At 39.5% G+C, this 15,573-nt stretch overlaps 1 protein-coding gene across 1 annotated transcript in view; it reads left to right on the top strand.

Annotated features, from left to right (window-relative positions):
• Window positions 1–14,243, top strand: part of LOC111223131 (oxysterol-binding protein-related protein 10-like) — a 79,781-nt gene extending 65,538 nt beyond the window's left edge. The window contains exons 7-12 of the mRNA XM_022747159.1: window positions 5,652–5,801; window positions 5,908–6,406; window positions 9,850–10,036; window positions 11,220–11,402; window positions 11,523–11,676; window positions 12,465–14,243. Coding sequence (XP_022602880.1) covers window positions 5,652–5,801; window positions 5,908–6,406; window positions 9,850–10,036; window positions 11,220–11,402; window positions 11,523–11,676; window positions 12,465–12,509 — 1,218 coding nt within the window. The 3' untranslated portion in view covers window positions 12,510–14,243. The remainder of the gene's footprint in view (window positions 1–5,651; window positions 5,802–5,907; window positions 6,407–9,849; window positions 10,037–11,219; window positions 11,403–11,522; window positions 11,677–12,464) is intronic.
• The last annotated feature ends 1,330 nt before the right edge of the window (window positions 14,244–15,573 follow it).

The following is a 15,573-nucleotide window of genomic DNA, read 5'->3' as shown; positions in this document are numbered from 1 at the left end:
CTTACTATGCTATGACATTTTTATGACTTTTTATGCCTTACTATACTATGACTTTTTTATGGCTTACAATGCAATGATTTTTTTATGCCTTACTACACTCTGAATTTTTTATGGCTTACTATGCTATGTTTTTATGCCTTACTATACTATGACATTTTTATGACTTTTTATGCCTTACTATACTATGACATTTTTATGACTTTTTATGCCTTAGTATACTATGACTTTTTTTATGGCTTTTTATGCCTTACTACACTATGACTTTCTTATGACTTACTATACCATTTCTTTTTATGCCTTACTATACAATGACTTTTTTATGGCTTACTATAGTATGACTTTTTGGATTTTTTATGCTTACTAATACTATGACGCTTTTTTATGCCTACTATACAGTGACTTTTTAAATGACTTACCTAACTATGATTGTCTTTATTGCCTTACTATACAGTGACTTTTTATGACTTACTAAACTATGATGTCTTTATGCCTTACTATACTATGATTTATTATATGACTTTTTTTGCCTCCCTATACTATGACTTTCTTATGACTCACAATTACTTTTGTATGCCTTATTATACTATGGTCTTCTATGCCTTATTATACCTTGACGTTTTTATGCCTTACTATACTATGACTTATGTCATATTGATTGACAGCATTAAAAGCCAATCTCTTTATTTTGGAGAGGTGGTGGGGTTTTTGTGTCCCTGCCAATTTGAGACCAAACCTACGCCCTTGTTTTCGAGAGTCTCATACAGCCACTCCATCACCCACTTCTCAGATGGTGCTTCGACAAAGAGACGAGATAAGATGGTTGTGATGATGACAGGGGATGAAGAGGATGGCTGGTGAAGGAGGACAAGCCCTAGAAGTTTATCATGTCAAACCGACAAGGAAAATGAGTCTTTGAATTGGGAGCAGATTCAGATAGCATGAGCAGACTTGCCCTATCTGAGTCTCCTGCAGCCACCCACACTGTCCCTTGATGCTTTTGCAGGGAGTGAGGGAGAGATACAGAGAGAATTAGACAGAAAAGAAAAAGAAGAAGTTAGGAAAAAAGAGAATATAGAAAGAGGGGGAAGCCATGCGACCGGATGAGGAGACAGTTAAGGAGAAAGATGACGATGAAACAGAATAGTGGATGGTGTGAATGATGAGATGAGGGAAGGGAGGGTGAACGAAAGAAACAATGATGGAGATGACAGTGCGAGGGCGGAGAAAGAGAGAGGAAGAATGAATCAAACACAAGACTGGAGTCAATTAAAAGAGAGACTGTCAGGAATGAACAGATTTAGAGAGGATAGTCACAGAGAGAAAGAAAGGGAGAAAGAGTTTGAGCTACAAGAGAGAAGGATGACAAAAAAAGCTGAGTGTGTTGCCCATGGGTTCTAGAAAAATTGTTGACAACTGTAGGTTTGCAGAACTGCCAGACTAGTGGTAATTAAGCAAGATCATATAAGCACCCCTGCCACATGTACTAGATACAAGCAGGGAAGGTGGAGGAAGGGTGGAGGTGTAGATGGAGAGATAAAGACAGGGAAGCCATGTCAGAAGAGGACAGGAGGGGAGGTAGTCATGAGGAAAGGGAGGAGGAAGAGGAGGTAAAAATGGAAAGAGATGTAGAGAAACACAGCAGAAGGATGATGGGAGGATGTAGAGGGATACGTCACTGGGACTTTCCCTGAGCTTCTTTTTCCCTCCTCCCTGTTTTTCAGTGGGTGGTGGGCAGAGAGGAGAGACTCTCTCTGCAAGTCACACACAGCCGCTCACCACCTTAGCTCACACACTGTCTGTCTAACAAGACCCAGGACTCCTGTAAGAAGGCTGCTCACCCAGTCTGTAAATTCAGATAAGGAAGAAGGCTGTTTGTTTTTATCTGTTGTACCTATCGGAGATTTAAACTCTGCAGAAGACATTGATTTTGACAGGCTTTCCATTGAGAGTACACCTCTTTAATTGGATTTTACATTGACTCTGGGCCTGTGCAGGGGTTGTGCTGTTTGTGGAGCAAGAAGCTGTAACTTCCCTCCTTCCCTCCTTCCCTCCTACTGCTGGATTTTACTGTTGTTGGTGTTTACCTGAGGCCACTCTACTTTTTACCCTTTTTGGAGATGAGATCCAGTTTTATGCAGGTCAAGCCTGTAGCTACACAGCAATGCAGTGTGAGTGTTTACAAACTGATGTTTGTGTTTGCGCATGCATCCTTGCATGGTGTACTGTTTGTCTTTGTGTCTGTTGTGGATGTGGGGTGAATAGTGTACCTGCAGCCTATGGCTGCGCTGTCGTGTTATAGCGATAAACATCACTGATCTGAAATAGTAAGCATAGTTTTTGTCCAACACTGGGGTTTTTTGTTGACTTCATAAATTATAGAAGAAACCAGCCAGCGGGGCTCATTCTGCTGGTAAACATTTTCTCTGTAAAAGTTGCTGGAACAGATTTTGAAATGGAAAAAGGTGAAATACCAAACTCCCCCTCTCTTTGATAAGATATCTGACATTACTGAATAGATAGGTACAACTTTGTAATAAGGCACCAGTTATAGAGAGATGTCACTAATGTGTTATTAATGGTTAATAAATATTTACTAATACTTTATAGAGCAGGCATAAGCTATTAATAAAAACTTATTTTAGGTTTTCAGGTATCTCTGGTTGGTGTTTATTTCTCTGGTGTTTATTTATATTCTGAAATAATGCACATATAAATGCTGTGCAATGTAACTAAGAATATGATATTCGAGTATTTCCATTTTAAGCTACTTAATACTCCTATGACATTTTGGAGGCAAGTAGCTACTTAATTTTTTACTCCAATTCATTTATTGTAACTCTAGTTCTCGTTACATTGTAGATTCTGATTATTATTATTATAAAATATAAATCAACTAATAAATTCTGACGTTATTATAGACTAAGCTAAACAGCAGGTTACAAGGTAGTGGAAATTAGCCCCTCCTTTACCAGCTGCAACATTATGCTTTAATGCATTATTACTAATTATAATCCAATCATATAATATACATTCTGAAATGTGTCATTCTGCATAATAAATACTTTTAGTACTTTAAGTATATTTAGAAGCTTATACATTTGTACTTTGACTTCAGATTTTGAATGCAGGGGTTTTAAAAATGCTTTGACATTGTGGTCTTGTTACTTTTACTTACATAAAAGTACTTTTCCCACCACTGTATAATTATTGGTAAGTTCTCATGGGTTTCTCTACTTTCTAATAAACCATCTGAAGTTATAAATGTCAATAAGTTGTTAATGATAAATAGGTTTTGGTTCAAGTAAGTGATCAAATTGTCCAAAGACTCAAAGGGATTTTTCACACCCTCAAAACCAAAAAGTTGTTCTTGTTAATAGCTTATACGATCTATAAAGCTTTATTAAATTAATTATTAACCATTATTACAGCCATTAGTTACAATTCATAAACCTTTTATAAAGGGGAAAAGCAAATGTAACTAAATTGAGCTATTATACCATTTACAGTTGTATTCTGTTGTGAATGGACTTGTACCACTTTTATGAGAAGGAATTCTTTTTGGATATAACAGCAATAACGCAAACTAGAGTTTTGTCATTTTATACAAACTTTACATGTTCATATCCATGCTATTTCTTACAGTACCATCAGTCTTTGAAATTTAAACATAGTGCTAGCATCCTGCAGGCAGAACAGTGGGTAATAAAAATGTAGACAGAAATTGCATGCAGAATAATATGAAGGATGTTTTGAGACATATTGCTATAGAATAGCCAATAGCCAATAGCCAATAGCCAATAGCCAATAGCCAAATGTCAAAATAAAAGATTTCATATTGCAATGACCAAGAGTATTTGAAATAAATATTCTGAAACCTTTTTGGTTTATACACTCTCTCCTGCTTCTCACACTGTTAAGTAATAAATCCAAACACTCTCTGTGCTTATTTATTATTCAGGGCAAATTATTTTCCACTTTTGGACAAGTTAAACTGCATTAAAAAGTCTTAGCTAATGACAGCCACCAATATATCCACTTGACAATTTTCCGCAGAGATGCTCTGACCCCTTCAGCAGTAATTTCCTGTTGCTGTCAAGAGCCTCTTTAATTAGTTAGAAGCACTGGAATCATAACAGACCTCCCCCTGCCTCCTTCTCTTTTCCTTTTCACTTCTATATATATCACTCTGCTCCGAGAACCAACCAGCTCCTGGGACTCCTGTATGTGTGTGTTCAAGCATGTTCCCTTGTGAGTATGTGTACGTTCGTGTCTTTTGTGCACAATGTGTACTTGCTGTGTGTGTGAATGGATGTGTAGAGCTTTTGGCATGCATGCATGGAATGAAATATTCAGGTGACAGGCAGGCACTCTGGTCCTGGAAATGTCTTTCTCTTCAGCGTTTCTCCCCCTCTCTGCAGAGCCACTATATGCAATTATGCTGCCAAGAGTTTCATTTCAGATTTTTTCTCAGTATTCCTGCTTATTTTGCTTTTTTTTTTTCAAGCAGTGATTTCGCTAAAATGAGCTACGTATAAGTTGAAAAAAAGGACACATACGTGTATATGATTATTATTATTACATAGAGAAACAGATAGAAATGGAGGACAAAGAGCAGTGGGGCGGATGGGAGGTACAGAGAGTTGTTGTTGCCCACAGGCTCGAGAGCACTCTGCATTATACATCAGCCTCTTTCTTGTTTTTTTTTTTTCTTCTTCTTCCTTCCTGCCTCAAGTAACTGCAGGAGATATCAAAGGCATCAGCTCTTCTTTAACCTCGACTGGATCCATTTCCAGCTGAATGCCGGAGCACAAATGAAAGACACAACTTCTCTCTGCTCAAAGAAATGTGGTGTCCTTATTGTCACGTGAAACAGTGAAAGTGGCTTGACAGGGCTAGATGACATGGCTGAATGGGCTGCAGTGAGAAGTAAATGAGGTTGTGTCCTTTGGTATTTTTAGGCTGCTTCTCTAGCAAGTCCTCCGCTGGCCTATAAATGAGATGTGTGACCTTATCATTGGTATTGACAGTTGGCGGAAGAAAATGGCTTCATCTTCCTCCTTTTGGCCTTTCTGGTGACAGGTGTCACAAGGAACAGCAGTGAATCTTTGAATATGTGGACCAGTCCAGACAAAAAAGAATTTTATTTTTAGCGATTATTTAAAGTAGTACTCTTCTTTGGACCTTTTGTCACAGGTTGCAAGAAAAGATTTTTTCATTTTGATCTTTTTTAGAAGCCTAAGGATGTAAAAAAAACTACAAAGAAAATCCACTATTTCACATATAAAAGATCAAAGAAAAGTCAGAAAAAAATTATGTAATTTATATCTATCTTTCTTTTTTTGCTAACAAATAACCAACAATTAATTAATTGTACAAAAAGTATTATCTGTGTAGCCAAAGCCTGGTATATTATATTTCCCTGTGCCTGTGAACAAGACTAAGTCAAAACCTTCATGTGGTGCAGGATTGTCATATTGTATTCTCATTTAGTAGGATTGTAATATTAAAAGACTAGACTCAGATTTAGGTTTTGGCTCCAAAGCTTTAATCTGTTTACAGCACATAACAATCTTTGATATACTCTGAAACTGTGAAGCTCTATTCAAGCTTTTTATTTAGGTTGAATAATGAAAATGCTCTTGTCTCGACAGCACCACCCAGGGCTGGAGGACATCAGCCCCACTGAAGAGGTGACAGACACGGAAGACAACGAGGAGGAGGACCTGGGCGTCCTGGATGACCAGCGGAGCATCATTCTCCACCTGCTCTCCCAGCTCAAACTGGGCATGGACCTCACACGGGTAAGAAGAGAAAAAGTGATTTTACAGACTTGTGAAAATAAAGTTTGAATGGCATGAATGTGCTGTTCTGTGTGTCAGTTTTCCCAAACATCTTTTTGTTTCCTAGGTGGTGCTGCCTACCTTTATTTTGGAAAAGCGATCACTGCTGGAGATGTACGCCAACTTCATGGCCCACCCTGACATGTTCCTGTCGATCACAGCTGGGGCCACAGCCGAGGACCGGATAGTCCGCTTTGTGGAGTACTACCTAACTGCCTTCCATGAGGGGCGTAAGGGAGCTGTTGCCAAGAAGCCCTACAACCCGGTGTTGGGGGAGACCTTCCACTGTTCCTGGGAGGTGCCTTGGGACAAAGTCAAACCTTTGGTTAGATCGAACCAGGGGTCGACTCGGGAGCCAAGCAGGGGCCCCAACAACACGCAGCAGGGCGACGATTCACCGGGGGGCTGCTACAGAGTCCGCTTTGTGGCCGAGCAGGTGTCCCATCATCCACCAGTGTCAGGGTTTTACTGTGAGTGCCGGGAGAGACAGATGTGCGTCAACGCCCATGTGTGGACCAAGAGCAAGTTCATGGGCATGTCTATAGGAGTGTCTATGGTGGGAGAAGGTGAGTCAGAGCACAACATGACACTTATACTGTAGTAGAAGTACTGTAGATGTGCCAAGAGAGCAGCATGAACGCTATCTTATGACAAATACAAACATAAGCAAGACAAGAAAATTATTACACACGATAACTGGTGGAAGAAATACTGAGTCTCTTAACTTGAATAAACGGAGCAATAGAAAGCAGTAGAAATACAAGGATACAAGTTCTGAAGTTTTACTTCAGTAAAAGTATAAAAATATTATGAAGAAAATGTACTTTAAGTGACAAACGTAGACATACTCTAGTGCTGGTAGAATTCCCCCCTTTCACACTACATTGGTGGATTACTGTCACTAATGCATTAACATATTTGCTTAAAAGCTGGTGGAGGTGGAGCTAAGATGAATACTTTATAAGCTGTTGGGTAACTTAATGTTAAACTGCATTATATTTTATGATCATATATATTTTTGGCACATGTTATCATGATTTATGAGATTTTTTCTATTTGAATATTGCAGTTTTTGACGAGCAGCGTAGGTTAATTTTTAAGCTGCCATATGTTGCCTTATAAATACAGCAATAGCAGAATCTATTAACTCAGATTGCAACATTTAATTTATTAATCTTATTTATACATGTAGGTTGGCTGAGCTTACCATACAATCACGCACAGATGCATAATTAAAACGTAGATCAGAGAGCATACAATGTGCAGGCTCTGTGAAAGCAGCCACAGACAGGCATAAACGGTGTTCAACTTAATATCACTCAGATGTAATGACTGTAACTGTGATTATTGTAAAAGCAGGTCATGCTGTTGTATTAATTAAACTATGCAATAATGATAAATGAAAAGGTCACTACATGGGATATTTGTTCAACAAACTATGGTTCCGAAAATTGACCTTTGAACTGAATCGCTACCTTGAGCAGCCTCAACAAAAAGCACAAAAAGATGAATTTAAACAAGAACACTGTCCTTAAAATATAGCTCACCTGTTGTAGCATAAATAGTTGCGCTTGTTTGTGAGAAGGTTGTTATTGTGTCAGCTGAATAACAGGAAGGACAAAATGTTTCAGACGTCTCTGAAAATAGCATTTTGCTTTTTGCATTTTTCTTGGTTTTAAACTGTGTCACACTGTGACAGTGTCCTGCCCTGTACGAAAGACTATGAGACCTCTCCCATGGCAATCAATAATCCAGTCCTCTCTGTCAGCACCATAAGGCCACGTACAGTAGACTGTTTGGGATGAGTCACCCTGAGCAGAGGTACAGGATGTCCTTGAGCCCGGTCGACCGAACCTGGATACATGAACCGATTCATTCAGACATTCCAGCTCAGACTCTCTCTGTGCTTCTGACTACCTGTTGTCAGGTTATGACGCAGCGGTTAATCATCGTGTGCGGGGGGCTGATGCTGCCGCCGAGAACATGGTCACCTTCACCCCAGGAAGTATTGATTTCGGTGTATTTTTGCAATGGCTGCTTTACTGATAGGAGTTGATATTGTATTCTTCCGAATGGCTCAGATGTGACTGATTGGCAGTGAGTCAGCAGCAGGAAAGGAATGAAGCAGAAGACAGTTTTTTGTGTACATGATCAGCTGGGTTTTGATTTCACCTGTTTGACGCTGTAAATGAGTGGTTGCTCGAGGCTGCTGCCGCATGTAGGAGGGATGGAGGTTTACACTGTAAAGAACCACATCCCTGTAGAACAATCCTTAACTATGCAATTCAGAGACGGAAGAGGATGAAATAACGAAATACTATGGCCAGTGTCGTGTCGAAATCTGTTTCCCTGTCGTTATGTTTCTGCTTAATTTAATCCGAACCTAACCTTCTCCACAACCTAAAATATAAAGCAGTATCAAAGATTAAAGGCGCTGCATACCCACACAGGTGAGGTTGATCATAACTGCTCAGGTTTTACTTGTGCAAATCCAACAGATGCTGGGATGATGACAGTGGAGTGACAGTGATGCCAGTCCAGTCCAGTCTGTACATGTCCACAAAGGTCTGATCAGCTAAAACAAAAAAAAACAAAAAAATACGTGGAGGCAAAGATCAGGGGTTTGCAGGGAAAAACTGAAGTAACCAACAGTATATAGAGCAGTTTAATTCAACTTAACCTCAGCCAGCTACATTGAAATACTGCTTACATTTAAATCAATAACAAAAATAGTCCAAGTAAGTTATACATTTAACATAATAAATACTTAAAGTAGGCTACAAGAGTAACAGAGGATTTTTATGCTGTTTCCACTGTCTTCTACTTTTACTACCAAGGGTCTCAACACTTTGCTTTCCGTGTGTTTTGGCTTACAGACTGAACAACCATTTATCTTATGTGTGGCACTTACTCTAGGCCTCTTCAGTAATGATTGGTTATCCGCCTGGTGCTCTGTTCACATGACAACAAACTGAAACCTATTCAGTATCATATAATGGCTGCAGGACTTTTGTTGCGACTCTGAATAGGTTTATCTCTCGGTCTCGTAATATGACCAGAATGGCACCACATGGAGTTTTGCCCCTGCAGGCATTTAGCAGTGAAACATAGCTGCACAAGTTGTCTTTTGTAAACATGTGATGTGTATGAAGAACAGAAAACTATTCATGGACTGGACATGTGAGAAGCAGTGGAAAACAGGAAAGAATTTGTTGTTTAGGACTAAATAAATCCACTCATGCACTGAATGAATGACACTGATGATGAGTTGTACACACTGAGAATATAAAGTATAAACTACCTGTCACATGGGTATCCCTGCACCTAAGAGATGCAAGTGTAAATTGCATAAAGGAGATAAGAATTGGTATAAATATAATGTTCTTCACATTATGTGTAATAGAAAATAATTTTCGCTGCCTCCAGTCAGGTTAAATAATGACACTTGTACTGCCTTTACACCCAGGAGATGAGCCTAATTTTGTTTAGTCACAACACTACGGTTGAAAGCTGCGGCTGTTGTCAGCTCTTCAGAGATTGTTGAGAAAAATGAATTCTTACATAACTAACAATATTTGAAAGCACCATGAAATGCGTAGCGTAGTCATTACATTTAATTTAATGTTTGTATAGGATATTCAGTGTCTGTTTACCTATTGCTAAAGTCTCCGCACTGCCTGCTGTGTTTTACAAGTGCATAATGAAAATCAGTGGCAGGCACATAACATCTACATACCGGGCCAGGAAATTAAATTAGTGCAACATCTGATTATGCGTTTGCACAAAGAGAGGCAGTGTGCAGGGAAATCAGCTGGCTCCGCATAACAACATGTGGGAGGAGAAGAGGCTCCTCGACATGCCTCACCTGATTTGAACTTTTGAGATAATGGTATCATCTCCTCCAAACTGTTACACAATCATATTTGAGTGTTTCCTAACATGAGGAGATTTCATCTCCCCCTCGTCATAACTTTAAACCTCTCTCACTCTTCTTCCTCTCTCCTCTCAGGAGTCCTTTGTCTCCTGGAGCACGATGAGGAGTACGTCTTCACGCTGCCCTGTGCCTACGCCCGCTCCATCCTCACCGTGCCCTGGGTGGAGCTCGGGGGCAAAGTCTCCATCAACTGCATCAAGAGCGGCTACTCGGCCACCGTCACCTTTCACACCAAGCCTTTCTATGGGGGGAAAGTCCACAGGTGAGTGTTACTGTGCAGTTCTTTGTCTCTCGCTGCCTGTCTTTATCCATCCATCTCACTTTGAGAAAAGACATGAGCAACTGGTTCTTCTTCTCTTTCACTTTAGTCATAAATACTGTGAGTAATGAGATTATAGGGCACTGACAGTGGCTTCATGCTCCACAGTGTGATTACATTAATAAATGTGGCTTGCATTGACCATTTATTAAATATTGGATATTAGGCAGATTATGTCACCTACTACTGATGTAATGAAGCTTCCTCTCAGGCTGTAAATCCTGCTGTGGCCTTTTACAACATTTTGCTCACATCTGTAATTATTCTGCTGTTTTACAAGTGAATTTTCACTTTAAAAGTTTTAACACTTTCTGGAACATGAAGGCTCCGCTTCCTTATCTTGGTTAACACCCTTCCACCCCTCTGCATCTCATGTTGATATTTATTTTCTTTCATTTGATTGGATGGGATAAAATACAGGAAATATTTTTCATGATTTGACTTTGCCAAAGACAATATTATCATACAGTAACACACAGCCCTTAATTAGTTTGCCATCTGCAATTAATTAAGAAAAAAAGACACACTGAATAGATGCTCCCAAAAAGAGGATTTATTAAGTGCAGTTATGACCTTTCGGCATCACGTCTTCATCAGGTGATGATGAAGACGTGATGCATCTTCATCTGTAGATGTCACCTGATTCTAACCAGGTGTGAATTGAGCCCATCAATTACATTAATATCAGGTCAAATTATTCACAGCACAAAACTAATTGAACGTAACATCATTAGAATATAGTGATGTGGCTAGTAAAGATAATTATTAGTCAGCTACATCTTACTAAGTCGGGAATATAAGAAGGTTTTTCAAAGCATGAGTGTGTGATTGAAGAACAGCAGCATGCTTCCTGAGATTTGCCATAAAGCAACTTCCTTGTTTACTGTAAATCAATTCAGCTGTACAACAATAAATCAGGCCGAGGGTGGCAGAGTATGAATGTAGAATGGAAGTCAGTAAAAGCTTCTTTAGCAGCATCATTTCTGCTTCTGCCTCATTATCAGTGATTGAAAGTGATAAAATAATCCCTCAAAGTCTGAAGTCTAAAATGAAAATGCTTGCAGTCAACTGTCCTGTAAGTCACGGGCAGTCTTCTAACAACGGTCTCTCTGTTTTGCCGACGCAGAGTGACGGCAGAGGTCAAACACAACCCGACCAACACCATCGTGTGTAAAGCGCAGGGTGAGTGGAACGGCACGCTGGAGTTCACCTACAGCAGTGGGGAAACCAAAGTGATCGACACGGCCAAACTCCCAGTCACCAGGAAGAAGCTGCGACCAGTGGAAAAACAGGGGAGAACAGAATCCCGGTGAGAAACTCATCATCGCTGACTTTATGCAGTTTTCTACATCGGTTAATTTAGGCTGGGGGTAATCCCAGATGTGGGAGCTGTTAATTTACCGCTTCTGTGTTTTACATGTGCTTGTAGACGGTTATGGCAACATGTCACCAAGTCGCTGAAGGAAGGGAACATCGACGAGGCCACGGAGCACAAACACAGGCTGGAGGAGCGACAGAGAGGGGAGGAGAGGCAGAGGGCAGCTGATAACAAACCCTGGACACCCAAATACTTCTCTAAAGAGGTAAAGTGTAGCAGGATAAGCTTCTGGGAGCCACACTACACCTGCGATAGGGAGAAGTGAAACTGTGAGTGATCTTGTTAGCAGTGACAAATTCTCCTCTGTGTAATCCACAGACCTCACTATGATCAGTTTTCATAGGGACTGCTTCTTCAGTGGAAAGTGGTTCTTCTGAAAACTGATCCCAGCAAAGTCTGGATTATCAAGAGCAACCAAAAGCCCCTTTTTGACCAGAGTTCCTGGAACGATGTGACACAAGCTAAATTAGGAACTAAAAGTCCCTTTTGCACATTCCTGTAAGTTTCTGAAGCAGACAACATAACTTATGTTGTGTCACATGTCCGGCTGTGCCAGCCAGTGCTAAAAGTGCACCTTTTGTGTCTGACCAGTCAGCACAGCAAACTCGACCACAACAGCTCCTGGGCCGACACAAAGTAAGTACCTCCAAAGCAGGGGCTTTTTCTGGCACCAGGAAATACGGCTGAGCAACTAAATTTAGTCCCCGGGCCTCTAGAAAGGTTTCTGCAAAGTGAAAACAGGTCATCAAATGTCACATTTCCAACTTGTGAACACTACAAACAAAATTCCTTTTTTAAAAAAATTTTTTTATTACTGCCACTGCATTGGGGTGGAGACAGAAAACTCAGATGATATATTTTACAGAAAATGAATTGGTCTGCATGGCCGGACCATTTGAGCGAGCTGACCCCCTTTAGGTCTGTTGTTCATCTTTCTGGGTCACCAATAACATTTTTAAGGGTCTAATAAATTTCCTTTCCCCACATGTGCAGGGAGAAGGTTGGATTTACAACAACCCACTGTGGAAGTCGACCTGACAGCAGAGCGACGCTCTCTTCTCACGGACAACAACCGAGATTCTGCCTCCACACGCTGAGGACGGTGTCTCACACAGACCTTCGGACCTGAGCTTACAGACTCTCAGAGCGACACCATAGAGACACAAACAGGAAACACGCAAGGTGCCAAAGGGATCTCCACTGTTATAACCAAGAAGGGGTTTGGAGCTCTTGGGACAGAAGTACATTTTTATATACAGTTAATAGTATTACTATTCAAAGTAGAGTATTTCTATTTTTCACCTTGCCAAGGCCTTTTTTGCACATGCACAGTAATGGAGTTTGCCACTGGTGTTTTACTTTTTTTTTTTAAATGATCAATATGTTTTCTCAGACATGTCAGTGTTTGGTTCAAAGCTTTTAGTTCGTCATGCAGCGTTAGAATGAACTGATGGAAGTTCCCTGTAACACATAAAACTGTAGTTGTAAATGAGTTGTTTGTAAAAGCACTTTTACCATAGAAATAAATTTACTATTTTATATCTATGGCTTTTACCAATCAGGGTGGTCTCTAAGAGCTTTATGGGAAATAAGAACACCTGACCAGATTTTAAACGATATAAATCCAGTGGTAAAATGTACTACATTAGAATATGTGTTAGTATATATTATTATACAGTATATTACAGTGAGCTACTGGAAAGTAAAGGCCCTGATTGTTTTGTCTGCACTATGAATGTATCTGGACACATTTTAATAGTGATTATGCCACTTTCCCATCTTGTACTTTGCTACTACACGCTTTTTATTTTACCCTGTCGCTCCTTTGACAGTATATCACCCACTGAGTGAGACGCCACCGCATAACCGACGCTTTCCATTACTACCTCTCTCATTCAGCTGTTCCAGCCATTAGCCAGTTTTTCTTCTTCTAAGAGAAAACACTGGTTTGTTTGTGGCAAAATGTTCCTGGGTGTCTTCTAATCTTTTTCTGGATCTGTGCCCTTACATTGGCACTTGTGTAATAATTAGGCAGCCGCTGCACACCCAGTTACTACGTCTCCTTGGGTCGCCCGTGGCGATGAATATGGATGAGCAGGCTTACAGAAACACACAGCCATGCTCTCACATCTGCGGGCTGCTGGAAGATTGCCTCTGAAGATGAGAGGATTATCTACCAGAATAACAATCATAGGGAGCTGGGGTAACCAGCCTGTTGGACAGAAAAGGAAATGCAACGGGTCATACAACTGTAGTACTCACATTCTCACAGTGCACATTTGATAAATTATGCTGCCAATTTCCAGATTGAATGGATTTCCTAAAAACAAAGAAGAGCAGAGATTAAATGAGAGTAATTAACAGTATGTCCACTTCATGTTCTTCTTCAATGAAAGTTTATTTTTTATGGCCTTATATATAAATATTTTTTTTTTGTCATGAAAGAACATTCACTTTACTCCTCACTACTTTTCCTCTCAGTTGTTCCTTCAGTTTAACTTTCAGGTGTATTGTAGTAAAGGTATTTTTAGCCAGGTGAATTTACCAGATGCCAGTTTGTAGCCTAAGCCATGACAGTACATGACATATTACAATACAGTACAGTACATATTAAACCACTGAGAAAAACCTGTCACCTTCTTCCATCCACTGTTCATTCCTGTTTCATGACACTCGCCTTACATGAAACTAACAAGCAGTTTTCTATATCCAAAAGGATCCAGACTCACCTAAGTAGACAGTGATTGTGGATGAATGAAGGACTATCCATTAATAAAGACCTTGTATCTTTTTTTAAATGATCTCCTGTCATTATGTACAACTGTTATATAATGTCCTGCAGTCAAGTGATTAATCGCACTAAATACTCCTCATTCACTCCACAGGTAGACGACCTACGCTACACTTCATTTGTCACACCACAGGTCAAAGCAGGTACACACTCACTCTTTTTAGCCTTACAAGTCACTTGTCTTCATCGTAGAATAACTAATCCTATACAACTAGATAGACTACCATAAATTTAGTAGAAATATTGACAGTAGCGGGGAGATGAACTATAATGACTTTGGTGACTTTTAATTCTGCTAACGTAGCAAATATGCTAATGATAGAATGATAAACAAACAAGCTAAATGCTACCATGTTTACGTGCAATTTATATATATGATCACATGTTGTTAGCATACTAGTACTCTGACAACATGCTAACATGGTAGAACAAAGAGTTAACAATGAATGTATATTAACAGTCACAATATACTGTGGCAAATAAACAAGGATGGAAAGTAACTAGGTAGATTTTCCCAAGTATTGGATGCAAGTTTGTTTTTGAAGTACTTGTACTTTACTTGAGCATTTGTATTTTATGATACTTTTACTCCCCTACATAATTTAAGAGCTAGTTACTTGTTAACTTTTCAAATCAAGATTTTATATGTAAACTTATCAGTTTAGAAAATGTTATAAATTAAACTACGCAACAGTAAAGAAAAACAGTAAAAAGTCATTACTTTATCAGGGTTTCTGCAGTGTTGAGCAAAGTCATTTAAGACCTTTTTAATACCACATGGACTAAATTTTGTACCCGTTTCCCCATCACACTGGCCATAGTATGAAGGTGATGATGGAAAACTAGCAGAGATGGTATGGACCCACATTTCCTTTTAGTGTTTCCTAGCAGTGTTTAACACAAAAACCATATAATGAATGCAACCCGCACTGACAGCAGTTTGTGGAATAACAGAAATTATTTCTAGTCCTGCAACTATTTGTCAATTAATCCATCAGAAGGAGCTTATTCTGACAATCAATTAATCATTTGAGTCTTTGTTCAGCCAAAAATGTCAAACATTTGCTGCTTTTAGCCACAGATTATAAATATTTGCCGCTTTTGTCGTGGAAAATAAATCAAACATCTTTGAGTTTTGGATCGATGGACGGACAAAACATGAGAAAAAACTGCAGGGGAGAGAAAATATTTAAGACTTCTGTAAATGTAACTTAAGATTTTTTTAAATACCCTCTAAGGCATTTTTTTGAGGAAACTGACGCCAGTGCTATTTAAGACATTTCAAGACTTTCAGATACCCTGCTGCTAGCT

The sequence above is a fragment of the Seriola dumerili genome, unplaced genomic scaffold, assembly GCF_002260705.1.
Source record: "Seriola dumerili isolate Sdu_G_001 unplaced genomic scaffold, Sdu_1.0 BDQW01000110.1, whole genome shotgun sequence".
NCBI classification, from domain to species: Eukaryota; Metazoa; Chordata; class Actinopteri; order Carangiformes; family Carangidae; genus Seriola; species Seriola dumerili.
This window is presented reverse-complemented; position numbering and strand designations above follow the sequence as displayed.